Source organism: Oncorhynchus mykiss, chromosome 17 (assembly GCF_013265735.2).
Source record: "Oncorhynchus mykiss isolate Arlee chromosome 17, USDA_OmykA_1.1, whole genome shotgun sequence".
In the NCBI taxonomy this organism is placed as follows: Eukaryota; Metazoa; Chordata; class Actinopteri; order Salmoniformes; family Salmonidae; genus Oncorhynchus; species Oncorhynchus mykiss.
The window spans coordinates 7,328,653-7,355,719 of record NC_048581.1 but is presented as its reverse complement, the minus strand read 5'-3'; the positions used below and the strand labels follow the sequence as shown (position 1 = coordinate 7,355,719).

General features: G+C 50.0%; 2 protein-coding genes across 3 annotated transcripts in view; both read left to right on the top strand.

Annotated features, from left to right (window-relative positions):
• LOC110515252 (MICAL-like protein 2) overlaps positions 1-24,203 on the top strand; it is a 32,257-nt gene extending 8,054 nt beyond the window's left edge. Inside the window, exons 3-16 of one of the 2 annotated variants that reach the window (XM_036948728.1) lie at positions 681-822; positions 2,354-2,541; positions 4,897-5,024; positions 6,830-8,224; positions 10,280-10,497; positions 10,625-10,685; positions 13,439-13,626; positions 13,710-13,777; positions 13,888-14,011; positions 16,975-17,077; positions 17,277-17,350; positions 17,917-18,031; positions 21,619-21,665; positions 23,359-24,203. In XM_036948728.1, coding sequence (XP_036804623.1) covers positions 681-822; positions 2,354-2,541; positions 4,897-5,024; positions 6,830-8,224; positions 10,280-10,497; positions 10,625-10,685; positions 13,439-13,626; positions 13,710-13,777; positions 13,888-14,011; positions 16,975-17,077; positions 17,277-17,350; positions 17,917-18,031; positions 21,619-21,665; positions 23,359-23,426 — 2,919 coding nt within the window. In that variant the 3' untranslated portion in view covers positions 23,427-24,203. Of the gene's footprint in view, positions 1-680; positions 823-2,353; positions 2,542-4,893; positions 5,025-6,829; positions 8,225-10,279; positions 10,498-10,624; positions 10,686-13,438; positions 13,627-13,709; positions 13,778-13,887; positions 14,012-16,974; positions 17,078-17,276; positions 17,351-17,916; positions 18,032-21,618; positions 21,666-23,358 lie in introns of both variants that reach the window. The other variant, XM_036948727.1, reaches the window with a different exon arrangement.
• Positions 1-27,067, top strand: part of LOC110493375 (zinc finger protein 729) — a 188,761-nt gene that overhangs the window by 103,194 nt on the left and 58,500 nt on the right.

Here is a 27,067-nt window from a genome sequence, read left to right as displayed (position 1 = left end):
ACAACAACGCTTTGTCTCTGAGTCTCTGCCTCTATAGACCAATGGGAGTGTTGGAATGAGAACAACACCTTGTCTCTGCCTCTATAGACCAATGGGAGTGTTAGAATGAGAACAACACCTTGTCTCTGCCTCTATAGACCAATGGGAGTGTTAGAATGAGAACCACACCTTGTCTCTGAGTCTCTGCCTCTATAGACCAATGGGAGTGTTAGAATGAGAACCACACCTTGTCTCTGCCTCTATAGACCAATGGGAGTGTTAGAATGAGAACCACACCTTGTCTCTGAGTCTCTGCCTCTATAGAACAGTCCCTAAGTCAGCAGATCTCCATATCTACAGTGTGTTGTAGCATGGTTCTGTCAATCTTGATAACAATATCGAAATCACATGCTTGGTAAACAACAGGTGTAGACTAACAGCTGATTGGTCCTTCCCAACAAGGCAGAGAGAAAGAACATAGACAAGTAGTACAACAGTAATCACACGTCAATAAACACACAATAAACACACTTCTATCTCTCTGTGTGTTCCAGCCTTCTATCTCTCTGTGTGCTCCAGCCTTCTATCTCTCTGTGTGCTCCAGCCTTCTATCTCTCTGTGTGCTCCAGCCTTCTATATATCTGTGTGTTCCAACCTTCTATCTCTCTGTGTGCTCCAGCCTTCTATCTGTGTGTTCGCAGGCGTTCCGGGTAGCGGAGGATGAGTTGGGGATCCCAGCTCTGTTAGATGCTGAGGACATGGTGGCCCTGAAGATACCAGACAGACTCAGTATTCTGACATATGTCTCACAATACTACAACTACTTCCATGGCAAATCACCTAGTGAGTAGTACACATACACACATACATATTGAGTAAACATGTGCAAGCCCACACGCTGCCCACACGCTGCCCACATGATACCCACACACTGCCCACACACTGCCCACACGCTCCCCACATTATACCCACACGCTGCCCACACGCTGCCCACATGATACCCACACGCTGCCCACACGCTGCCCACACGCTCCCCACATTATACCCACACGCTGCCCACATGCTACTGACATGCTGCCCACATGATACTCACACACTGCCCACACGCTGCCCACATGATACCCACACACTGCCCACACGCTGCCCACATGATACCCACACACTGCCCACACACTGCCCACATGCTGCCCACATGCTACTGACATGCTGCCCACATGATGCCCACACGCTGCCCACATGATACCCACACACTGCCCACACGCTGCCCACATGATACCCACACACTGCCCACACACTGCCCACATGATACCCACATGCTGCCCACATCACCTGGCACAGCCAGAAGAGGACTGGCCACCCCTCATAGCCTGGTTCCTCTCTAGGTTTCTTCCTAGGTTTTGGCCTTTCTAGGGAGTTTTTCCTAGCCACCGTGCTTCTACACCTGCATTGCTTGCTGTTTGGGGTTTTAGGCTGGGTTTCTGTACAGCACTTTGAGATATCAGCTGATGTAAGAAGGGCTATATAAATACATTTGATTTGCCCACATGCTGCCCACGTGATACTCACATGCTGCCCACGTGATACTCGCATGCTGCCCACGTGATACTCGCATGCTGCCCACGTGATACTCGCATGCTGCCCACGTGATACTCACATGCTGCCCACGTGATACTCACATGCTGCCCACGTGATACTCACATGCTGCCCACGTGATACTCACATGCTGCCCACGTGATACTCACATGCTGCCCACGTGATACTCACATGCTGCCCACGTGATACTCACATGCTGCCCACGTGATACTCACATGCTGCCCACGTGATACTCACATGCTGCTCACGTGATACTCACACGCTGCCCTCATGATACTCACACGCTGCCCTCATGATACTCACACGCTGCCCTCATGATACTCACACGCTGCCCTCATGATACTCACACGCTGCCCTCATGATACTCACACGCTGCCCTCATGATACTCACACGCTGCCCTCATGATACTCACACGCTGCCCACATGATACTCACACGCTGCCCCCATGATACTCACACGCTGCCCCCATGATACTCACACGCTGCCCTCATGATACTCACACGCTGCCCACATGATACTCACACGCTGCCCACATGATACTCACACGCTGCCCCCATGATACTCACACGCTGCCCACATGATACTCACATGCTGCCCACACGATACTCACACGCTGCCCTCATGATACTCACACGCTGCCCTCATGATACTCACACGCTGCCCACATGATACTCACACGCTGCCCACATGATACTCACATGCTGCCCACACGATATGGGCACACGCATACTGTGATGAACTTTGTGATCAAGTTGTGTGTGTGTGTGTGTGTGTGTGTAGTTGGCGGCATGGCAGGGATAAAGCGTCCAGCGGAGGCATCCACAGAAGAGGGGCCTTCTGGGAAAAAGAACCAAGCAGTTGTCTCCAAGGTCTTCCCTGCCTCTACCCCCTCTAAATCCGCTACTGAGAACCGCCCTCCCCCCTCCTCCTCACCCAAAGCCTCAACCAGACCAGACAGGGCAGCACAGGTAAGGATCTCCTTTAAATACTCTTGTCCAGGGTTGCCCAAACCCTGTTCCTGGAGAGCTATCCTCCTGTAGGTTTTAACTCTAACCGTGTTCCTGGAGAGATGCCCTCCTGTAGGGGTTCACTCCAACCCTGTTCCTGGAGAGATGCCCTCCTGTAGGGGTTTCACTCCAACCCTGTTCCTGGAGAGATGCCCTCCTGTAGGGGTTTCACTCCAACCCTGTTCCTGGAGAGATACCCTCATGTAGGGGTTCACTCAAACCCTGTTCCTGGAGAGATGCCCTCCTGTAGCGGGTCACTCCAACCCTGTTCCTGGAGAGATGCCCTCCTGTAGGAGTTTCACTCCAACCCTGTTCCTGGAGAGATACCCTCATGTACGGGTTTCACTCCAACCCTGTTCCTGGAGAGATGCCCTCCTGTAAGGGTTCACTCCGGCCCCAGTTGTAACTAGCCTGATTCATCTTTATTAACAAGCCAATTATTATTACTAGTTGTTATTTTTTGACTTTTGGTATTTGATTCTTGATGGATATTGATGTTGCAGTGCATTGCTGTTGAAGAGTTATTAGCAAAGCAAGTATTTCACTGGACCTTGTGCAGGTGACCAACGCACTTTGACCTTGTGCAGGTGACCAACGCACTTTGACCTTGTGCAGGTGACCAACGCACTTTGACCTTGTGCAGGTGACCAACACACTTTGAATTTATCCTGTGTCAGATCCTCCAGTGAGTGTCGTTGAGACTGGTGGCCTACAAACAGGTGCTTTGTCAAAGCCTTTGTCAGATCCTCCTGTGAGTGTCGTTGAGACTGGTGGCCTACGAACAGGTGCTTTGTCAAAGCCTTTGTCAGATACTCCAGTGAGTGTCGTTGAGACTGGTGGCCTACGAACAGGTGCTTTGTCAAAGCCTGTGTCAGATCCTCCAGTGAGTGTCGTTGAGACTGGTGGCCTACGAACAGGTGCTTGGTCAAAGCCTGTGTCAGATCCTCCAGTGAGTGTCGTTGAGACTGGTGGCCTACGAACAGGTGCTTTGTCAAAGCCTGTGTCAGATCCTCCAGTGAGTGTCGTTGAGACTGGTGGCCTACGAACAGGTGCTTTGTCAAAGCCTGTGTCAGATCCTCCAGTGAGTGTCGTTGAGACTGGTGGCCTACGAACAGGTGCTTTGTCAAAGCCTGTGTCAGATCCTCCAGTGAGTGTCGTTGAGACTGGTGGCCTACGAACAGGTGCTTGGTCAAAGCCTGTGTCAGATCCTCCAGTGAGTGTCGTTGAGACTGGTGGCCTACGAACAGGTGCTTTGTCAAAGCCTGTGTCAGATCCTCCAGTGAGTGTCGTTGAGACTGGTGGCCTACGAACAGGTGCTTTGTCAGATCCTCCAGTGAGTGTCGTTGAGACTGGTGGCCTACGAACAGGTGCTTTGTCAGATCCTCCAGTGAGTGTCGTTGAGACTGGTGGCCTACGAACAGGTGCTTTGTCAAAGCCTGTGTCAGATCCTCCAGTGAGTGTCGTTGAGACTGGTGGCCTACGAACAGGTGCTTTGTCAAAGCCTGTGTCAGATCCTCCAGTGAGTGTCGTTGAGACTGGTGGCCTACGAACAGGTGCTTTGTCAAAGCCTGTGTCAGATACTCCAGTGAGTGTCGTTGAGACTGGTGGCCTACGAACAGGTGCTTTGTCAAAGCCTTTGTCAGATCCTCCTGTGAGTGTCGTTGAGACTGGTGGCCTACGAACAGGTGCTTTGTCAAAGCCTGTGTCAGATACTCCAGTGAGTGTCGTTGAGACTGGTGGCCTACGAACAGGTGCTTTGTCAAAGCCTTTGTCAGATCCTCCTGTGAGTGTCGTTGAGACTGGTGGCCTACGAACAGGTGCTTTGTCAAAGCCTGTGTCAGATACTCCAGTGAGTGTCGTTGAGACTGGTGGCCTACGAACAGGTGCTTTGTCAGATCCTCCAGTGAGTGTCGTTGAGACTGGTGGCCTACGAACAGGTGCTTTGTCAGATCCTCCAGTGAGTGTCGTTGAGACTGGTGGCCTACGAACAGGTGCTTTGTCAGATCCTCCAGTGAGTGTCGTTGAGACTGGTGGCCTACGAACAGGTGCTTGGTCAAAGCCTGTGTCAGATAATTAGCTCAATATAACGAGTTGAGGAATACAATAAGATTCTCCTCTTTTCTAGTGTAGGTTTGTGATTCAAAATGTTTTCGTTTTTGTTTCTGGCGATTTAGTAATAATAACATTGAAATAATAATCATTGCACGGACCTACTGTAGTACCTCCAACAACCCCTAGGGGTCTGTGGACCCTACGTCAAATACTCCTGTTGTAACTAACAGAAGGTTAATCTGTCTGTCTGTCCGTCCCCAGAAGGATGTGTTGTCGGAGCGATCCAATAAGACGGGGACTCTGAGCAGTAAGTGTTCCGTGTGTAATAAACACGTTCATCTGGTCCAGAGACACCTAGTGGATGGGAGGCTGTATCACAGGAGCTGTGCCAGGTAAGACCTGACTGTTTAACCCTGTTAATGACTCCACCATGTTAATGACTCCACCGTTTAACCATGTTAATGACTCCACCGTTTAACCCTGTTAATGACTCCACCATTTAACCCTGTTAATGACTCCACCATTTAACCCTGTTAATGACTCCACCATGTTAATGACTCCACCGTTTAACCATGTTAATGACTCCACCGTTTAACCCTGTTAATGACTCCACCATTTAACCCTGTTAATGACTCCACCATTTAACCCTGTTAATGACTCCACCATTTAACCCTGTTAATGACTCCACCCTGTTAATGACTCCACCCTGTTAATGACTCCACCCTGTTAATGACTCCACCCTGTTAATGACTCCACCCTGTTAATGACTCCACCCTGTTAATGACTCCACCCTGTTAATGACTCCACCATTTAACCCTGTTAATGACTCCACCCTGTTAATGACTCCACCATGTTAATGACTCCACCCTGTTAATGACTCCACCATTTAACCCTGTTAATGACTCCACCCTGTTAATGACTCCACCATTTGACCCTGTTAATGACTCCACCATTTAACCATGTTAATGACTCCACCATTTAACCCTGTTAATGACTCCACCATGTTAATGACTCCACCATTTGACCCTGTTAATGACTCCACCCTGTTAATGACTCCACCATTTAACCCTGTTAATGACTCCACCCTGTTAATGACTCCACCCTGTTAATGACTCCACCCTGTTAATGACTCCACCCTGTTAATGACTCCACCCTGTTAATGACTCCACCTTGTTAATGACTCCACCATTTGACCCTGTTAATGACTCCACCCTGTTAATGACTCCACCCTGTTAATGACTCCACCATGTTAATGACTCCACCATATTATACCAGTCTCCTATTGAAAGGGTTAACTGTATAGAGCTGTACCATGTTATTATACCAGTCTCCTATTGAAAGGGTTAACTGTATAGAGCTGTACCATGTTATAATACCAGTCACCTAGTGAAAGGGTTAACTGTATAGAGCTGTACCATGTTATTATACCAGTCACATACTGAAAGGGTTAACTGTGTAGAGCTGTACCATGTTATTATACCAGTCACCTAGTGAAAGGGTTAACTGTGTAGAGCTGTACCATGTTATTATACCAGTCTCCTATTGAAAGGGTTAACTGTGTAGAGCTGTACCATGTTATTATACCAGTCTCCTATTGAAAGGGTTAACTGTATAGAGCTGTACCATGTTATAATACCAGTCACCTAGTGAAAGGGTTAACTGTATAGAGCTGTACCATGTTATTATACCAGTCTCCTAGTGAAAGGGTTAACTGTGTAGAGCTGTACCGTGGTAGACAGCTGTACTTCACACTGCGTTCATTGCTGTAACATGTATCAGTCTATAGGTGGAGACAGAGATCTGGTTGGTTGACAGACGTGCAGACAGACACAATATTCTTAATGGTCTCCTGTGTTCTATGTCATGTCTGTTCCTGTGTTCTATGTCATGTCTGTTCCTGTGTTCTCCGTATATAGGTGTTCTATGTCATGTCTGTTCCTGTGTTCTCCATATATAGGTGTTCTATGTCATGTCTGTTCCTGTGTTCTCCATATATAGGTGTTCTATGTCATGTCTGTTCCTGTGTTCTCCATATATAGGTGTTCTATGTCATGTCTGTTCCTGTGTTCTCCATATATAGGTGTTCTATGTCATGTCTGTTCCTGTGTTCTCCATATATAGGTGTTCTATGTCATGTATGTTCCTGTGTTCTCCATATATAGGTGTTCTATATCATGTCTGTTCCTGTGTTCTCCAGGTGTAGTGAGTGTTCCACCACTCTACTGTCTGGTAACTGTAAACCTGGACCAACACCAGGCTCCTTCATCTGTACCTCCCACCACCACCCCCAGGGGGCGCTGCCAACACACCCCCCTCTCCGAGACCTGCCCAAAAACAACCCTACTACCCCTGCTGAATCCAAATACACTCCTCCCACTGTCAAGACCACCCCTCTCTCATACCTGCCCAAAAACAACCCTACTACCCCTTCTTCCTCCAAATACACCCCTCACCCTCCTCCCACTGTCCAGACCACCCCTCTCTCATACCTGCCCCAAAACACCCCTACTACCCCTTCTTCCTCCAAATACACCCCTCACCCTCCTCCCACTGTCCAGACCACCCCTCTCTCAGACCTCTCCAGGAATACCCCCGGAGCCAAATACACAGACCCCCCGAAATCCACCCCAGCTCCGACACCCACCAGTACCCCCTCCAAATGTGTCCCTAGCTGGCTGAGCTCCAAATCAGACGGATCCAAAAGCACCGCCCCCTCTGCCTCCTCCTGGCGGCCCAGCCCGGGGCTCTCCTCCCTGGGCATAGTGAGCCCCGCAGCCCCTGGACCCACCGCAGTCCCACGGAACATCAACACGACAACTACCCAGCAGGCCCGGCTCCAGTTCTTCCAATCTGGGAACACCACCACTGGGCAGGAGAACCAGGGCAAGACCCAGACTCCGGGACAGGCACCGAGTCTACCCACAAATAGAGTCCCGAACGCTGGCACACAGGGGACAGTAGTGGGGGTTGGCCAGGGTGTGAGTGTGGTAGTGAGTTTGGGTGGCAGTGGGGTAGGGGGTAAGGGAGAGGGTTCAGGTTGGGGTGGGGGTAAGGGAGGGGATAAGGGTGTGAATGTGGTGCTAGGTGGGGACAGGGACGTGGTTCAGGGTAGAGGTAGAGTTGTCTTCAAGATGGATAGTGATGTGAAAGCCTCTCCATCTAAAGAAGACTGCAGTACCAAGACCCAGGCTGCTGCTGTCATCGCTAAGAAACTAACAGACAACAACACCACAACAGCTGGTGCTGTCATCACTAAGAAACTAACAGACAACAACACAACAGCACCTGGTGCTGTCATCACTAAGAAACTAACAGACAACAACACCACCACAACAACAGCTGGTGCTGTCATCACTAAGAAACTAACAGACAACAACAACACAACAACAGCTGGTGCTGTCATCGCTAAGAAACTAACAGACAACAACACAACAACACCTGGTGCTGTCATCACTAAGAAACTAACAGACAACAACACCACAACAACAGCTGGTGCTGTCATCACTAAGAAACTAACAGACAACAACACAACAACAGCTGGTGCTTCAAGTCCTCCGTGGCATCCTGTAGGACTGAAGAAGACCGAGAACAGGTGAGACATCTCAGATATTCTCAGAACTCGACACTCTCCTCAGGAGCAACGTTTTGGTTTTTTGCCGTGGCGCTGCACAGCTGATTCAAATAATCAACCAATCATCACGCTTTAATCATTTGAATCAGCTGTGTCGTGTAAGGCAGTGCTTCATTTATAGATCGGGAAGTCCCGGGACACATAGTGAGCGTGTCAGGATCAGTTACATACCACACTGGCCCTCCCCATAACCTCTATGTATAAATAAGAGGGCAGGTCTGGGATCAGTTACATACCACACTGGCCCTCCCCATAACCTCTATGTATAAATAAGAGGGCAGGTCTGGGATCAGTTACATACCACACTGGCCCTCCCCATTCCCTCTATGTATAAATAAGAGGGCAGGTCTGGGATCAGTGTGGCAGGGGCAGGATGGGATAATCACATAAAAATATCACTACTTTTTTATTATTAATTAATTTCATTATTAATTAATGAATGAATTAATTATTACTTTTTTTATTATCTCTCTCTCTTCTCCATTTTTTTAAATGTGTTTTTTTTATTTTACCTTTATTTAACTAGGCAAGTCAGTTAAGAACAAATTCTTATGTACAATGACGGCCTAGGAACAGTGGGTTAACTGCCTGTTCAGGGGCAGAACGACAGATTTTTACCTTGTCAGCGCAGGGGTTTGAACTTGCAACCTTTTGGTTACTAGTCCAACGCTCAAACCACTAGGCTACCCTGCCGTCCAATTTAGTTATTATTACTTTTATTATTATTATTATTATTCATTTATTTATGAATATTAATTAATTTATTATTAATATTCGTATTTTACATGATGGTCTTTCTGGGGGGGGGGGGGATTAAGGAGCAGGCAACTGGGGGGGGGGGGGGGGGGGATAACGAGCAGGCAACTGGGGGGGGGGGGGGGGGGATAACGAGCAGGCAACTGGGGGGGGGGGGGGGGGGATAACGAGCAGGCAACTGGGGGGGGGGAATAACGAGCAGGCAACTTGATTTAACTCTGATCACTTCCATTAGAATGTTTACACAGTGCCAACAGTGAAATAATGAATGAATCATGCCGCGAGAGGTACTGGACCCGGCTCAAATAGGACCCGGCTCAATTAGGACCCGGCTCAATTAGGACCCGGCTCAAATAGGACCCGGCTCAATTAGGACCCGGCTCAAATAGGACCCGGCTCAAATAGGACCCGGCTCAATTAGGACCCGGCTCAAATAGGACCCGGCTCAAATAGGACCCGGCTCAAATAGGACCCGGCTCAATTAGGACCCGGCTCAAATAGGACCCGGCTCAAATAGGACCCGGCTCAAATAGGACCCGGCTCAATTAGGACCCGGCTCAATTAGGACCCGGCTCAAATAGGACCCGGCTCAAATAGGACCCGGCTCAAATAGGCTCCGGCTCAAATAGGCTCCGGCTCAAATAGGCTCCGGCTCAAATAGGACCCGGCTCAAATAGGACCCGGCTCAAATAGGACCCGGTTCAAATAGGACCCGGCTCAAATGAAGCACTGATGTTAGGGCAAAAACCAAAACGGCCCTTTTGTTTGGGAAACGTTGTATTAGACAGTATTGCGGGCTCCCGAGTGGTGCAGCGGTCTAAGGCACTGCATCACAGTGCTAGAGGCATCACTACCACTACAGGCCCTGGTTCAATTCCAGGCTGTATCACAACAGGCCCATAGCGCGGCGCACAATTGGCCCAGTGTCGTAAGGGTTTGGCCGGAGTAGGCCGTCATTGTAAATAAGAATTTGTTCTTAACTGACTTGCCTAGTTAACGGTTAAATAAATAAAAATAGAGCCCGACCTCTGCTGGTAAAATAAGGGAATAGCACTTCAAGCATACAGTTGGCGTCAATGGCCCTTCCTCAATTCATCTTTCCTTGCATCCTCTTACCTTGTCTCCTTTTCAGATCAGAGGGGAGGGACTTTCTATTCCAATGTGTATGAGATGGAAGCGAGACGTTAATTAAGATTTGAGGAAATACTATTTGTCTGTTCGATGTTGAAAGGCCTCCCTCTGTCTCCCCTCGACCCCCAGATCTCCCTCTCTCAGACCTGCCCCTGCTGAAACGCCTAAGAAAGAGACGGAGACGCCTAAAAAGGAGACTGGGGGCCGAGTTAAGCTAAAAGCAGACCCGTCTCTCCTCGCCCCCCTCACCCCCAACACCTCCACCCCGACCCCAGCCAGCAGAACAGGCCTGTGGAACAAAACCCTGGATAAGGCATCCGGAGCTGCTTCTCCCAGCAACACTATGGGTGAGCACCATTTGCCCTGTCTGTCTAGTTGGTCATCCACATTTCACTTTTCAGTGGTAATTATTTGTGGCTGTTATGGCTGATGTAATGTTTTTTGGGGGCTGTATATCGTCTTGTCTCTCTTTAGCAACAGCAGACAACAGCAGCTCTCCTGCTGACTGGCGGTCCAGACTCAAACCTGCCTCCAAGTAAGTATACTCTACATTCTACTCTACATTCTACTATATACTCTACTCTACATTCTACTCTACATTCTACTCTACAGTCGACTCTATATTCTAGTCGACTCTATATTCTATTCTACTCTATATTCTACTCTATATTCTACTCTACTCTACATTCTACTCTACATTCTACTCTACATTCTACTCTATATTCTACTCTATATTCTACTCTGCATTCTACTCCATATTCTACTCTATATTCTACTCTCTTCTATATATTCTACTTTACATTCTACTCTCCTCTATATTCTACTCTACTCTAAATTCTACTCTACTCTATATTCTATTCTACTCTATATTCTACTCTCCTCTATATTCTATTCTACTCTACTCTAAATTCTACTCTACTCTATATTCTATTCTACTCTATATTCTACTCTCTTCTATATATTCTACTTTACATTCTACTCTCCTCTATATTCTATTCTACTCTACTCTAAATTCTATTCTTCTCTACTCCATATTCTACTCTACTCCATATTCTACTCTTCTCTATATTCTACTCTACTCCATATTCTACTCTACATTCTACTCTACTACATATTGTACTCCATATTCTACTCTATATTCTACTCTCTTCTATATATTCCACTTTACATTCCACTCATCTATATTCTATTCTACTCTACTCTAAATTCTACTCTACTCTATATTATATTCTACTCTAAATTCTACTCTATATTATATTCTACTCTACTCTAAATTCTACTCTACTCTATATTCTTTTCTACTCCATATTCTACTCTATATCTTACTTTATATTCTACTCCATATTCTTCTCTACATTCTACTCTACTACATATTCTAGTCTTCTCTATATTCTACTCTATATTCTACTCTACTCCATATTCTACTCTACTACATATTCTACTCTACTCTTTACTATACATTCTACTCTTCACTCTACTCTATATTCTACCTCAGATCCTACTCTACATTCTACTTTACTCCATATTCTACTCTACTCCATATTCTACTCTACTCTATATTCTCTTCTACTCTATATTCTACTCTCTTCTATACATTCTACTCTATATTCTACTCTACTCCATATTCTTCTCCATATTCTGCATTCTTCATATTCTGCTCTGCATTCTACTCCATATTCTACTCTACATTCTACTCCAAATTCTACTCTGCATTCTACTCTATATTCTCCTCCTCATTCTACTCTATATTCTTTTCTACATTATACTCCATATTCTACTCTATATTCTACTCTACTCTCTACTCTACATTCTACTCTTTACTCTATTTTCTACTCCATATTCTACTCTATATTCTACTCCATATTATACTCTACTCTCTACTCTATATTTACTCTACACCATATTCTACTCTATTCTACTCTATATTCTACTCTACACCATATTCTACTCTATTCTACTCTACTCCATATTCTACTCCATATTCTACTCTATACTCTTCTCTACTCTACATTCTACTCTTCACTCTTTTCTACTCTATATTCTACTCTATATTCTACTCTACTCTGTATTCTATTCTACTCTATATTCTACTCTATATTCTACTCTACTCCATATTCTACCCCATATTCTACTCTACTTCATATTCTACTCCATATTCTACTTTATATCTACTCTGGTTTCGCTCCACTTGTCTCTGTTCCATTATGTTCTGTTTCTATTCCACCTGCTGCTCATTTTCTCTTGTCACTGAACTCCATTCTACTCTACAGAACACTAAAATACTATGTAGAACTCTATTCTACAGAACTCTTATGTTCCACTACTGTTCTACCCTACTCCTATTCTGTTCTACTTTGGTTCTATTCCAACTTGGTTTTATCCTACTTCCACTTGCGTTGTCACGTGTCCACTAGTAATCTGGGAGGTCTGGTCACCTGGGTGTGAGGTCCCAGCCGCTGTGGAAGGGTCACCTGGGTGTGAGGTCCCAGCCGCTGTGGAAGGGTCACCTGGGTGTGAGGTCCCAGCCGCTGTGGAAGGGTCACCTGGGTGTGAGGTCCCAGCCGCTGTGGAAGGGTCACCTGGGTGTGAGGTCCCAGCCGCTGTGGAAGGGTCACCTGGGTGTGAGGTCCCAGCCGCTGTGGAAGGGTCACCTGGGTGTGAGGTCCCAGCCGCTGTGGAAGGGTCACCTGGGTGTGAGGTCCCAGCCGCTGTGGAAGGGTCACCTGGGTGTGAGGTCCCAGCTTTCCACCCCTCATCCGTTCGTCTTTCCACCCCTCATCCGTTCGTCTTTCCACCCCTCATCCGTTCTGCAGGCGGTTTGTTCGTGCCCCTCCGAGCCGCTCTGTTTTGATGTTCCACCGGAGATCAAAGACCCTCCCCCTCCCCTCCCTCCTCCCCCTCCCCTCCCTCCTCGTCAGACCTGCGGTGTGTCGGGGCTAAGGCCGTCCCCTAGAGTCCCACCCCCTAGCCCCGGATGACCATTCTTCCTCCTCCTCTTCCTCCTCCTCCTCCTCAGTCCTACTGATCCTCAGACTCTCGTATGAAAGGTGAGAGAGAACCTGGGGAAGGAAAACAACTAATTGTGAGACAATGAGAGGTTAGATGCATTCAGGAAGGAAAGGAAGAGACAGACCTTGTTACATCTCTCTCCTCCCCTCTCCTCCTCCCCCTCCTTTCTCTCTCTCCTCCCCTCTTTTCTTCCTCTCCCTCCTCTCTCTCCTCCCCTCTGTTCTTCCTCTCTCTAATCCACCCCCATCACTCCTCCTCCCCTCCTCTCTCTCTCGCCAGGCCTGTAGGACCTAAAGACTCCTCTCCCCTCCACCCTGACATTCAGAAGGCTGAAACCCTGTCTCGGCCCTGGGCCGGTGGATCAGGAAACGCCCAGGCTTCAGTCCCTGCTGGGTCTACTCTGGCCCCCTCCAGCCCCCCAGAAGCCTCCTCACCCAGCCCGCTGAACACCGGCCCTGGGACATGGGGTAAGACAGACACACACACAGACAGACATAAACCCACTTCCCCAGCTCCCCATAACAGTGTTCTGCTGTGTTTCCTCTACCAGGCGTCCTGACAGGGAAGAGCTCAACGACAGCTAACGGCTCCAACACAGACACCAAGACACCTAAACCAGTAGGTTTAATACATGGAGACGGGATGAGGGATGTTAGTACCTGTGTGTTTATATTAATGTGTGTGGTGTCTGTGTGTGGTGTCTGTGTGTGGTGTCTGTGTGTGTGCAGAGTAAACCCGACTACATCCCGAAGGAAGAGATCCTCAGAGAGCTTCAGGAGATAGAGGACAGTGTTAATGAGTTGGAGAGGAAAGGAGTGGACCTGGAGAAACAACTACGCTCCTGTGAAGAGGGTAAGACTCGGAGGGAGAGGGAGAGGAAAGGAGTGGACTTGGAGAAACAACTACGCTCCTGTGAAGAGGGTTAGACTCGGAGGGAGAGGGTGAGACTCGGAGGGAGAGGGTGAGACTCGGAGGGAGAGGGTGAGACTCGGAGGGAGAGGGTGAGACTCGGAGGGAGCGGGTGAGACTCGGAGGGAGCGGGTGAGACTCGGAGGGAGCGGGTGAGACTCGGAGGGAGAGGGTGAGACTCGGAGGGAGAGGAAATGAGTGGACCTGGAGAAACAACTACTCTCCTGTGAAGAGGGTAAGACTCGGAGGGAGAGGGTAAGACTCGGAGGGAGAGGGTAAGACTCGGAGGGAGAGGAAAGGAGTGGACCTGGAGAAACAACTACGCTCCTTTGAAGAGGGTGAGACTCGGAGGGAGAGGGTGAGACTCGGAGGGAGAGGGTGAGACTCGGAGGGAGAGGGTGAGACTCGGAGGGAGAGGGTGAGACTCGGAGGGAGAGGGTGAGACTCGGAGGGAGAGGGTGAGACTCGGAGGGAGAGGGTGAGACTCGGAGGGAGAGGGTGAGACTCGGAGGGAGAGGGTGAGACTCGGAGGGAGAGGGTGAGACTCGGAGGGAGAGGGTGAGACTCGGAGGGAGAGAGTGAGACTCGCGCAGAGGGAGAGGGTAGAGGAGAGAGGGAGCAGGGAGGGAGAGGGTAAGACTTGCGTAGAGGAGAGAGGGAGCAGGGAGGGATGAAGAGGGTAAGACTCACACAGAGGGAGAGTGAGGAGGAAGGAGAGGGTGAGATTGAGCTTGAGGATGGAGGGAGAGGGGTGTTGTGTTGAGAGTGGAGGGAAGAGGTGTAGATTGGGGTCGGTGTCGCCTGAGGGGATGTGACCCAAAAAGTGAATTTCCACCACTTCTGGCTCTAATGAAGTCTCTGATAGCTTCCTGTCTCTGTGGGATTGACGGGCGGTAGGAGGAAATAAAGACAGCCCTGGTGGCTGGGGGGAGGGAGGGAGGGGGAGGGAGGGATGGAGGAGAGGGATGGAGGAGAGGGATGGAGGGGGGAGGGAGGGAGGAGAGGGATGGAGGGAGTAGAGGGATGGAGGAGAGGGATGGAGGAGAGGGATGGAGGAGAGGGATGGAGGGGGGAGGGAGGGAGGAGAGGGATGGAGGGAGTAGAGGGATGGAGGAGAGGGATGGAGGAGAGGGATGGAGGAGAGGGATGGAGGGGGGAGGGAGAGAGGGAGGGATGGAGGGAGTAGAGGGATGGAGGAGAGAGAGAGGAGAGAGAGAGGGAGGGAGGAGAGAGGGAGGGATGGAGGGAGTAGAGGGATGGAGGAGAGGGATGGAGGAGAGGGATGGAGGAGAGGGATGGAGGAGAGGGATGGAGGAGAGGGATGGAGGGGGGAGGGAGGGATGGGAGAGGGAGAGAGGGAGAGAGGGAGGGAGGAGAGGGATGGAGGAGAGGGATGGAGGAGAGGGATGGAGGGGGGAGGGAGGGAGGAGAGGGATGGAGGGAGTAGAGGGATGGAGGAGAGGGATGGAGGAGAGGGATGGAGGGGGGAGGGAGAGAGGGAGGGGTGGAGGGAGTAGAGGGATGGAGGAGAGGGATGGAGGAGAGGGATGGAGGATGGAGGGAGTAGAGGGATGGAGGAGAGGGATGGAGGAGAGGGATGGAGGAGAGGGATGGAGGGGGGAGGGAGAGAGGGAGGGATGGAGGGAGTAGAGGGATGGAGGAGAGAGAGAGGAGAGAGAGAGGGAGGGAGGAGAGAGGGAGGGATGGAGGGAGTAGAGGGATGGAGGGAGTAGAGGGAGGGAGGAGAGAGGGAGGGATGGAGGGAGTAGAGGGATGGAGGAGAGGGAGGGATGGGAGAGAGGGAGGGAGGAGAGAGGGAGGGATGGGAGAGGGAGGGAGGGAGGGAGGAGAGGGATGGAGGAGAGGGATGGAGGAGAGGGATGGAGGAGAGGGATGGAGGAGAGGGATGGAGGGGGGAGGGAGAGAGGGAGGGATGGAGGGAGTAGAGGGATGGAGGGAGTAGAGGGAGGGAGGAGAGAGGGAGGGATGGAGGGAGTAGAGGGATGGAGGAGAGGGAGGGATGGGAGAGGGAGAGAGGGAGGGAGGAGAGAGGGAGGGATGGGAGAGGGAGGGAGGAGAGGGATGGAGGAGAGGGAGGGAGGAGAGGGATGGAGGAGAGGGATGGAGGAGAGGGATGGAGGAGAGGGATGGAGGAGAGGGATGGAGGGGGGAGGGAGAGAGGGAGGGATGGAGGGAGTAGAGGGATGGAGGGAGTAGAGGGAGGGAGGAGAGAGGGAGGGATGGAGGGAGTAGAGGGATGGAGGAGAGGGAGGGATGGGAGAGGGAGAGAGGGAGGGAGGAGAGAGGGAGGGATGGGAGAGGGAGGGAGGGAGGAGAGAGGGAGGGATGGAGGGAGTAGAGGGATGGGAGAGGGAGGGAGGGAGTAGAGGGATGGAGGAGGAGGAGAGAGGGAGTAGAGGGATGGAGGAGAGGGATGGAGGAGAGAGGGAGGGATGGAGAGAGGGAGGGATGGAGGGAGGAGAGAGGGAGGGATGGAGGGAGTAGAGGGATGGAGGGAGGAGAGAGGGAGGGAGGAGAGAGGGAGGGGTGGAGGGAGTAGAGGGATGGAGGAGAGGGATAGAGGGGGACAGTAGGGGAAATAGTGTCTTTAATATTTCTCAAGTGTTTCATGACCTTGAACTCTGTCAATATGTCTTTAATATCTCGAGGTCTGCTTTTAAATTCCACTGTGGTGGTAATCGTGTGTGTGGCTGTGTGTGGTTGTGTGTGTGTGTGTGTTTGGTTGTGTGTGGTTGTGTGTGTGTGTGTTTGGTTGTGTGTGTGGTTGTGTGTGTGGTTGTGTGTGGTTGTGTGTGTGTGTGTCTGCGTGTGGTTCTGTGTGTGTGTGGTTGTGTGTGTGTGTGTGTGGTTGTGTGTGTGGTTGTGTGTGTGTGTGTGTGTGTCAGAGGGGGAAGAGGACGTGATGATGGATGACCTGATGGTGGAATGGTTCAACCTCATCAGAAACAAGCAGGTGTCCATGAGGAGAGAGTCTGAACTGGTCTACATGTGAGTCTCACATACATACACACACCGCACACACACACACACACACACACACACACACAGAACCACACGCAGACACACACACACACACACCCACAGAACCACAAAAATACACACAGCAGATATTTCCTAGTCCTCTAACATCTGTCTGTGTGTGTGTGTGTGTGTGTGTGTGTGTGTGTGTGTGTGTGTGTGTGTGCAGAGCGAAGACACAGGACTTGGAGGAACAGCAGCCCAGTGTAGAGCAGGAGCTGAGAAGACTCATGGACAAACCTGGTGAGTAGAGAGAGAGAGGGGGGGGGGCAGCCCAGTGTAGAGCAGGAGCTGAGGAGACTCATGGACAAACCTGGTGAGTAGAGAGGGGGGGGGGGGGGGGGGTGTGTGTGTTGGGGTCAGACCTGGTGAGTAGAGAGAGAGGGGGGGTGGGGTGTTGGGGTCAGACCTGGTGAGGAGAGAGAGGGGTGTGTGTTGGGGTCAGACCTAGTGAGGAGAGAGAGGGGGGGTGTGTTGGGGTCAGACCTGGTGAGGAGAGAGAGGGGGGGTGTGTTGGGGTCAGACCTGGTGAGGGGGTGTGTTGGGGTCAGACCTGGTGTGGACAATGCAAAAGTTGTGTGTGTTTACACTGATCGTGTGTTAATGTGTGTGTTTACACTGATCGTGTGTTTACACTGATCGTGTGTTAGTGTGTGTGTTTACACTGATCGTGTGTTAATGTGTGTGTTTACACTGATCGTGTGTTTACACTGATCGTGTGTTAGTGTGTGTGTTTACACTGATCGTGTGTTTGTGTGTGTTTATGTGTGTGTTTATGTGTGTGTTAATGTGTGTGTTAATGTGGGCAGAGCGGCTGAAGACGTTGTGGGACCGCCGTAGAGAAGAGGAGTTGATGGTCAAGCTGGTGGAGATCGTCAATGACAGAAACGCCATCATAGACGGACTGGACGATGACAGACTCAGGTAGGAGAGAGAGGGTGGGGTGACAGACTCCGGTAGGAGAGAGAGGGTGGGGTGACAGACTCAGGTAGGAGAGAGAGGGGGGGGGGGGGATGACAGACTCAGGTAGGAGAGAGAGGGGGGGATGACAGACTCAGGTAGGAGAGAGAGGGGGGGATGACAGACTCAGGTAGGAGAGAGAGGGGGGGATGACAGACTCAGGTAGGAGAGAGAGGGGGGGGATGACAGACTCAGGTAGGAGAGAGAGGGGGGGGATGACAGACTCAGGTAGGAGAGAGAGGGGGGGATGACAGACTCAGGTAGGAGAGAGAGGGGGGATGACAGACTCAGGTAGGAGAGAGGGGGGGATGACAGACTCAGGTAGGAGAGAGAGGGGGGGATGACAGACTCAGGTAGGAGAGAGAGGGGGGGATGACAGACTCAGGTAGGAGAGAGAGGGGGGGATGACAGACTCAGGTAGGAGAGAGAGGGGGGGATGACAGACTCAGGTAGGAGAGAGAGGGGGGGGATGACAGACTCAGGTAGGAGAGAGAGGGGGGGATGACAGACTCAGGTAGGAGAGAGAGGGGGGATGACAGACTCAGGTAGGAGAGAGAGGGGGGGATGACAGACTCAGGTAGGAGAGAGAGGGGGGGATGACAGACTCAGGTAGGAGAGAGAGGGGGGGATGACAGACTCAGGTAGGAGAGAGGGGGGGATGACAGACTCAGGTAGGAGAGAGAGGGGGGGATGACAGACTCAGGTAGGAGAGAGAGGGGGGGTGACAGACCCGGTAGGAGAGAGAGGGGGAGATGACAGACTCAGGTAGGTGTGGGGGGGTGTGACAGACCCGGGTAGGAGAGAGAGGGGGAGATGACAGACTCGGGTAGGAGAGAGAGGGGGACGATGACAGACTCGGGTAGGAGAGAGAGGGGGATGATGACAGACTCGGGTAGGAGAGAGAGGGGGATGACAGACTCAGGTAGGAGAGAGGGGGGATGACAGACTCAGGTAGGAGACAGGGGGGGAGATGATGAGATGACAGACTCAGGTAGGAGAGAGAGGGGGATGACAGACTCAGGTAGGAGTGTGTGGGGGGGGGGGGTGTGACAGACCGGGTAGGAGAGAGAGGGAGATGACAGACTCGGGTAGGAGAGAGAGGGGGAGATGACAGACTCAGATAGGAGAGAGAAGGGGGGGATGACAGACTCAGGTAGGAGAGAGAGGGGGAGATGATGAGATGACAGACTCAGGTAGGAGAGAGAGGGGGATGACAGACTCAGGTAGGAGTGTGGGGGGGGGGTGACAGACCCAGGTAGGAGAGAGAGGGGGAGATGATGAGATGACAGACTCAGGTAGGAGAGAGAGGGGGATGACAGACTCAGGTAGGAGAGAGAGGGGCGGATGACACTCAGGTAGGAGAGAGAGGGGGGGTGACAGACTCGGGTAGGAGAGAGAGGGGGGGATGACCGACTTGGGTAGGAGAGGTGAGGGGGGATGACACTCAGGTAGGAGAGAGAGGGGGGATGACACTCAGGTAGGAGAGAGAGGGGGGGTGACAGACTCGGGTAGGAGAGAGGGGGGATGACCGACTTGGGTAGGAGAGGGAGGGGGGGATGACAGACTCCGGTAGGAGAGAGAGAGGGACGATGACAGACTCAGGTAGGAGTGGGGGGGGGGGGGGGGGGGTGTGACAGACCCAGGTAGGAGAGAGAGGGGGAGATGACAGACTCGGGTAGGAGAGAGAGGGGGACGATGACAGACTCGGGTAGGAGAGAGAGGGGGGGATGACAGACTCCGGTAGGAGAGAGGGACGATGACAGACTCAGGTAGGAGTGGGGGGGGGGGGGGTGACAGACCGGGTAGGAGAGAGAGGGAGATGACAGACTCGGGTAGGAGAGAGAGGGGGGGTGACAGACCCGGTAGGAGAGAGAGGGGGAGATGACAGACTCAGGTAGGTGTGGGGGGGGGGATGACAGACTCCGGTAGGAGAGAGAGAGGGACGATGACAGACTCAGGTAGGAGTGTGGGGGGGGGGGGGGGGGGGGGGTGACAGACCGGGTAGGAGAGAGAGGGAGATGACAGACTCGGGTAGGAGAGAGAGGGGGACGATGACAGACTCGGGTAGGAGAGAGAGGGGGAGATGACAGACTCGGGTAGGAGAGAGAGGGGGGGATGACAGACTCCGGTAGGAGAGAGAGAGGGACGATGACAGACTCAGGTAGGAGTGGGGGGGGGGGGGTGACAGACCGGGTAGGAGAGAGAGGGAGATGACAGACTCGGGTAGGAGAGAGAGGGGGGGTGACAGACCCGGTAGGAGAGAGAGGGGGAGATGACAGACTCAGGTAGGTGTGGGGGGGGGGATGACAGACCCGGTAGGAGAGAGAGGGGGAGATGACAGACTCAGGTAGGTGTGGGGGGGGGGGGGGGGTGACAGACCCGGGTAGGAGAGAGAGGGGGAGATGACAGACTCGGGTAGGAGAGAGAGGGGGACGATGACAGACTCGGGTAGGAGAGAGAGGGGGACGATGACAGACTCGGGTAGGAGAGAGAGGGGGACGATGACAGACTCGGGTAGGAGAGAGAGGGGGGGATGACAGACTCCGGTAGGAGAGAGAGAGTGACGATGACAGACTCAGGTAGGAGTGGGGGGGGGGGGGGGGTGACAGACCGGGTAGGAGAGAGAGGGAGATGACAGACTCGGGTAGGAGAGAGAGGGGGACGATGACAGACTCGGGTAGGAGAGAGAGGGGGGGATGACAGACTCCGGTAGGAGAGAGAGAGGGACGATGACAGACTCAGGTAGGAGTGTGTGGGGGGGGGGGGGGGGGGGGTGACAGACCGGGTAGGAGAGAGAGGGAGATGACAGACTCGGGTAGGAGAGAGAGGGGGAGATGACAGACTCAGATAGGAGAGAGAAGGGGGGGATGACAGACTCAGGTAGGAGAGAGAGGGGGGATGACAGACTCAGGTAGGAGAGAGAGGGGGGGATGACAGACTCAGGTAGGAGAGAGAGGGGGGGTGACAGACCCGGTAGGAGAGAGAGGGGGAGATGACAGACTCAGGTAGGTGTGGGGGGGGGGGGGGGTGACAGACCCGGGTAGGAGAGAGAGGGGGAGATGACAGACTCGGGTAGGAGAGAGAGGGGGACGATGACAGACTCGGGTAGGAGAGAGAAGGGGGATGACACTCAGGTAGGAGAGGGGGGGGTGACAGACTCAGGTAGAAGAGGGGGGGGGTGACAGACTCGGGTAGGAGAGAGAGGGGGGGATGACAGACTCAGGTAGAAGAGAGAGAGGGGGGATGACAGACTCGGGTAGAAGAGAGGGGGGATGACAGACTCAGATAGAAGATAGAGAGGGGGGGAGGACAGACTCGGGTAGGAGAGAGAGGGGGGGATGACAGACTTGGGCAGGAGAGAAGGGGGGATGACAGACTCGGGTAGGAGAGAGAGGGGGATGACACTCAGGTAGGAGAGAGAGGGGGGATGACAGATTCAGGTAAGAGAAAGGGGGGGAGCTGTCTTTAATGTGGATGGCTCTCTGGGATTGTGTGTGTGTGTGTAGGTTAGTCATGCTGTGTCGTTAATCTTCTGTCTGATCTCTCTTCAGGGAGGATGAGGAAGATGAGCAGCTCAATAAGATGATGAAGACCCTAGGTCAGTCCCTACACAACACATCTAGGATCATTTTATCTTCTATAACCCTTATCAAACCCAAGGTCAGTCCCTACACAACACATCTAGGATCAGTTTATCTTCTATAACCCAAGGTCAGTCCCTACACAACACATCTAGGATCAGTTTCCCTTCTGTAACCCAAGGTCAGTCCCTACACAACACATCTAGGATCAGTTTATCTTCTGTAACCCAAGGTCAGTCCCTACACAACACATCTAGGATCAGTTTATCTTCTATAACCCAAGGTCAGTCCCTACACAACACATCTAGGATCAGTTTATCTTCTATAACCCTTATCAAACCCAAGGTCAGTCCCTACACAACACATCTAGGATCAGTTTATCTTCTATAACCCTTATCAAACCCAAGGTCAGTCCCTACACAACACATCTAGGATCAGTTTATCTTCTGTAACCCAAGGTCAGTCCCTACACAACACATCTAGGATCAGTTTATCTTCTATAACCCTTATCAAACCCAAGGTCAGTACCTACACAACACATCTAGGATCAGTTTATCTTCTATAACCCTTATCAGAACCAGAAAGGGAGAAAACTGAGCTAATTGGCTAAATAATTTGGCTAACCCTTCCCACCTGTGAACACACACACACACACACACCCATATCAAACCACACCCCGAAACCAACTCTGGTTTGAATTCAGTCATGGCTGCTAGCATTTCTTAATGAACTGACTCTAAAAGGAGGCCAAACCAGGAAGTGCTATCGCTCCTCAACTGTGTGAATCATCCCTCTAATAATGTCCTCTCTAAACCTCTGTATCTATGGAGAACCTCTCTAACCCTCTGTATCTATGGATAACCTCTCTAACCCTCTGTATCTATGGAGAACCTCTCTAACCCTCTGTATCTATGGAGAACCTCTAACCCTCTGTATCTATGGAGAACCTCTCTAACCCTCTGTATCTATGGATAACCTCTCTAACCCTCTGTATCTATGGAGAACCTCTCTAACCCTCTGTATCTATGGAGAACCTCTAACCCTCTGTATCTATGGAGAACCTCTCTAACCCTCTGTATCTATGGAGAATCTCTCTAACCCTCTGTATCTATGGAGAACCTCTCTAACCCTCTGTATCTATGGAAAACCTCTCTAACCCTCTGTATCTATGGAGAACCTCTCTAACCCTCTGTATCTATGGAGAACCTCTCTAACCCTCTGTATCTATGGAGAACCTCTCTAACCCTCTGTATCTATGGAGAACCTCTCTAACCCTCTGTATCTATGGAGAACCTCTAACCCTCTGTATCTATGGAGAACCTCTCTAACCCTCTGTATCTATGGAGAACCTCTCTATCTATGGAGAACCTACCTCTACTCTCTCTCGCTCTACTTCTACTCTCTACCACTCCTCTCTCTCTCTCATCCCATCCTTTCTCTCTCATCCCATCCTCTCTCTCTCATCCCATCCTCTCTCTCTCATCCCATCCTCTCTCTCTCTCATCCCATCTTCTCTCTCTCTCTCATCCCATCCTCTCTCTCTCTCTCATCCCATCCTCTCTCTCATCCCATCCTCTCTCTCATCCCATCCTCTCTCTCATCCCATCCTCTCTCTCTCCCTCATCCCATCCTCTCTCTCCCTCATCCCATCCTCTCTCTCTCTCATCCCATCCTCTCTCTCTCCCTCATCCCATCCTCTCTCTCTTTCAGACACAAAGAAAGAAAAGAAGAAGAAGTCCAGCTTCAAGTTGTTTGGTAGGAACAAGAAGGAGGGATGATCCCACGGGGAGGAACTCTGGGACACACTGTTACCCTGCTTGAGATGTGGTTGTCACTGTTTTGATAGTTGATGTATTGAAGTCTGTTAGGTCTCTGGTTCATGTCTATAATACCCTCCTGACATGAACCAGCCCTGAAACCCAGTATAACACTACACCACACGGTGTCTGTATGTAATGTGTCTATAATACCCTCCTGACATGAACCAGAGACCTGAAACCCAGTATAACACTACACCACCCGGTGTCTGTATGTAATGTGTCTATAATACCCTCCTGACATGAACCAGAGACCTGAAACCCAGTATAACACTACACCACCCGGTGTCTGTATGTAATGTGTCTATAATACCCTCCTGACATGAACCAGAGACCTGAAACCCAGTATAACACTACACCACACGGTGTCTGTATGTAATGTGTCTATAATACCCTCCTGACATGAACCAGCCCTGAAACCCAGTATAACACTACACCACCCGGTGTCTGTATGTAATGTGTCTATAATACCCTCCTGACATGAACCAGAGACCTGAAACCCAGTATAACACTACACCACCCGGTGTCTGTATGTAATGTGTCTATAATACCCTCCTGACATGAACCAGCCCTGAAACCCAGTATAACACTACACCACCCGGTGTCTGTATGTAATGTGTCTATAATACCCTCCTGACATGAACCAGCCCTGAAACCCAGTATAACACTACACCACCCGGTGTCTGTATGTAATGTGTCTATAATACCCTCCTGACATGAACCAGCCCTGAAACCCAGTATAACACTACACCACCCGGTGTCTGTATGTAATGTGTCTATAATACCCTCCTGACATGAACCAGAGACCTGAAACCCAGTATAACACTACACCACCCGGTGTCTGTATGTAAAGTGTCTATAATACCCTCCTGACATGAACCAGAGACCTGAAACCCAGTATAACACTACACCACCCGGTGTCTGTATGTAATGTGTCTATAATACCCTCCTGACATGAACCAGCCCTGAAACCCAGTATAACACTACACCACCCGGTGTCTGTATGTAATGTGTCTATAATACCCTCCTGACATGAACCAGCCCTGAAACCCAGTATAACACTACACCACCCGGTGTCTGTATGTAATGTGTCTATAATACCCTCCTGACATGAACCAGAGACCTGAAACCCAGTATAACACTACACCACCCGGTGTCTGTATGTAATGTGTCTATAATACCCTCCTGACATGAACCAGCCCTGAAACCCAGTATAACACTACACCACCCGGTGTCTGTATGTAATGTGTCTATAATACCCTCCTGACATGAACCAGACCTGAAACTCAGTATAACACTACACCACACGGTGTCTGTATGTAATGTGTGTGGTTAGTTAATCTGTATGATGGGGATTATGTAGGGATTAGAAGATATCAAAGGAACTACGGCCTCACTGCCTAATAATGACTCACTGCTAATGGCTGGCATCACTCAACCGTGTGTCTGTCTGTAAGTAATGTAATGACATCACTCAACCGTGTGTCTGTCTGTAAGTAATGTAATGACTCACTGCTAATGGATGACATCACTCAACCGTGTGCCCTTTGCCCTTTGCCCTTTGCCCTCTGCTGTTTTTAAGTCACCCATGTTTACAAGCTACAGAGAGAAGTTGTTTTGTTGAGGGGTCGGACAACTCTTCTCATGACATACCTATCATCACGTTTCTCTGTGGCTTCATCTGTCCCATGGGATGGTTTATCTTCTGACCCCAGATCAGATGTTAGCTCTGTAATCGCCCCCCTTAGTTTGTTTTATAATGTTATGTCCTGACCCCAGATCAGATGTTAGCTCTGTAATCGCCCCCCTTTAGTTTGTTTTATAATGTTATGTCCTGACCCCAGATCAGATGTTAGCTCTGTAATCGCCCCCCTTAGTTCGTTTTATAATGTTATGTCCTGACCCCAGATCAGATGTTAGCTCTGTAATCGCCCCCCTTTAGTTCGTTTTATAATGTTATGTCCTGACCCCAGATCAGATGTTAGCTCTGTAATCGCCCCCCTTTAGTTCGTTTTATAATGTTATGTCCTGACCTCAGATCAGATGTTAGCTCTGTAATCGCCCCCCTTTAGTTCGTTTTATAATGTTATGTCCTGACCCCAGATCAGATGTTAGCTCTGTAATCGCCCCCCTTTAGTTCGTTTTATAATGTTATGTCCTGACCCCAGATCAGTGATGAGTGTCTTATGAGCTTTTATTAAGCAGCATTTTGCATTGATCAAAGTTAATGTGTATAAATGCTGGCCCTTCAGCCAAAGGGGTTTTTATTCCTCATAAGAGACTCGCTTTTACCATTTAACATTCTGTTATAATGATCAGTGGTGCCTTAGTGACATCACATTCTGTTATAATGATCAGTGGTGCCTTAGTGACATCATTCTGTTATAATGATCAGTGGTGCCTTAGTGACATCATTCTGTTATAGTGATCAGTGGTGCCTTAGTGACATCACATTCTGTTATAATGATCAGTGGTGCCTTAGTGACATCATTCTGTTATAATGATCAGTGGTGCCTTAGTGACATCATTCTGTTATAATGATCAGTGGTGCCTTAGTGACATCACATTCTGTTATAATGATCAGTGGTGCCTTAGTGACATCATTCTGTTATAGTGATCAGTGGTGCCTTAGTGACATCACGTTCTGTTATAATGATCAGTGGTGCCTTAGTGACATCATTCTGTTATAATGATCAGTGGTGCCTTAGTGACATCACATTCTGTTATAATGATCAGTGGTGCCTTAGTGACATCACATTCTGTTATAATGATCAGTGGTGCCTTAGTGACATCATTCTGTTATAATGATCAGTGGTGCCTTAGTGACATCATTCTGTTATAGTGATCAGTGGTGCCTTAGTGACATCACGTTCTGTTATAATGATCAGTGGTGCCTTAGTGACATCATTCTGTTATAATGATCAGTGGTGCCTTAGTGACATCACGTTCTGTTATAATGATCAGTGGTGCCTTAGTGACATCATTCTGTTATAATGATCAGTGGTGCCTTAGTGACATCACATTCTGTTATAATGATCAGTGGTGCCTTAGTGACATCATTCTGTTATAATGATCAGTGGTGCCTTAGTGACATCACATTCTGTTATAGTGATCAGTGGTGCCTTAGTGACATCACATTCTGTCATAATGATCAGTGGTGCCTTAGTGACATCACATTCTGTCATAATGATCAGTGGTGCCTTAATGACATCACATTCTGTTATAGTGATCAGTGGTGCCTTAGTGACATCACATTCTGGTATAATGATCAATAGTGGACAACAGAAATGTGGCCAGTTTTTGTCTTGTGGAGAAACCAGGAAATGGATGATTTGACCAGGAAATGAATGATTTGACCAGGAAATGAATGCGTGAATGATTTGATCCATATTGGATCTGAGCGTGAATGTGCTATTCAAAATGGTCAATACCTGTGTCGTCATTGATTAGGGGGCAATTTGTTTTAGCTAACGGCACTTTTAATAAATTACAATTAACTGTTTTCTTTTTAGCTGGTTGTGTCAGAATTGAGACGTTTTATGAATCGGGAGAATTGTTAAACGTCCGGGGGTTTTTCCCTCTGTATAATTTGTGGTTTTATC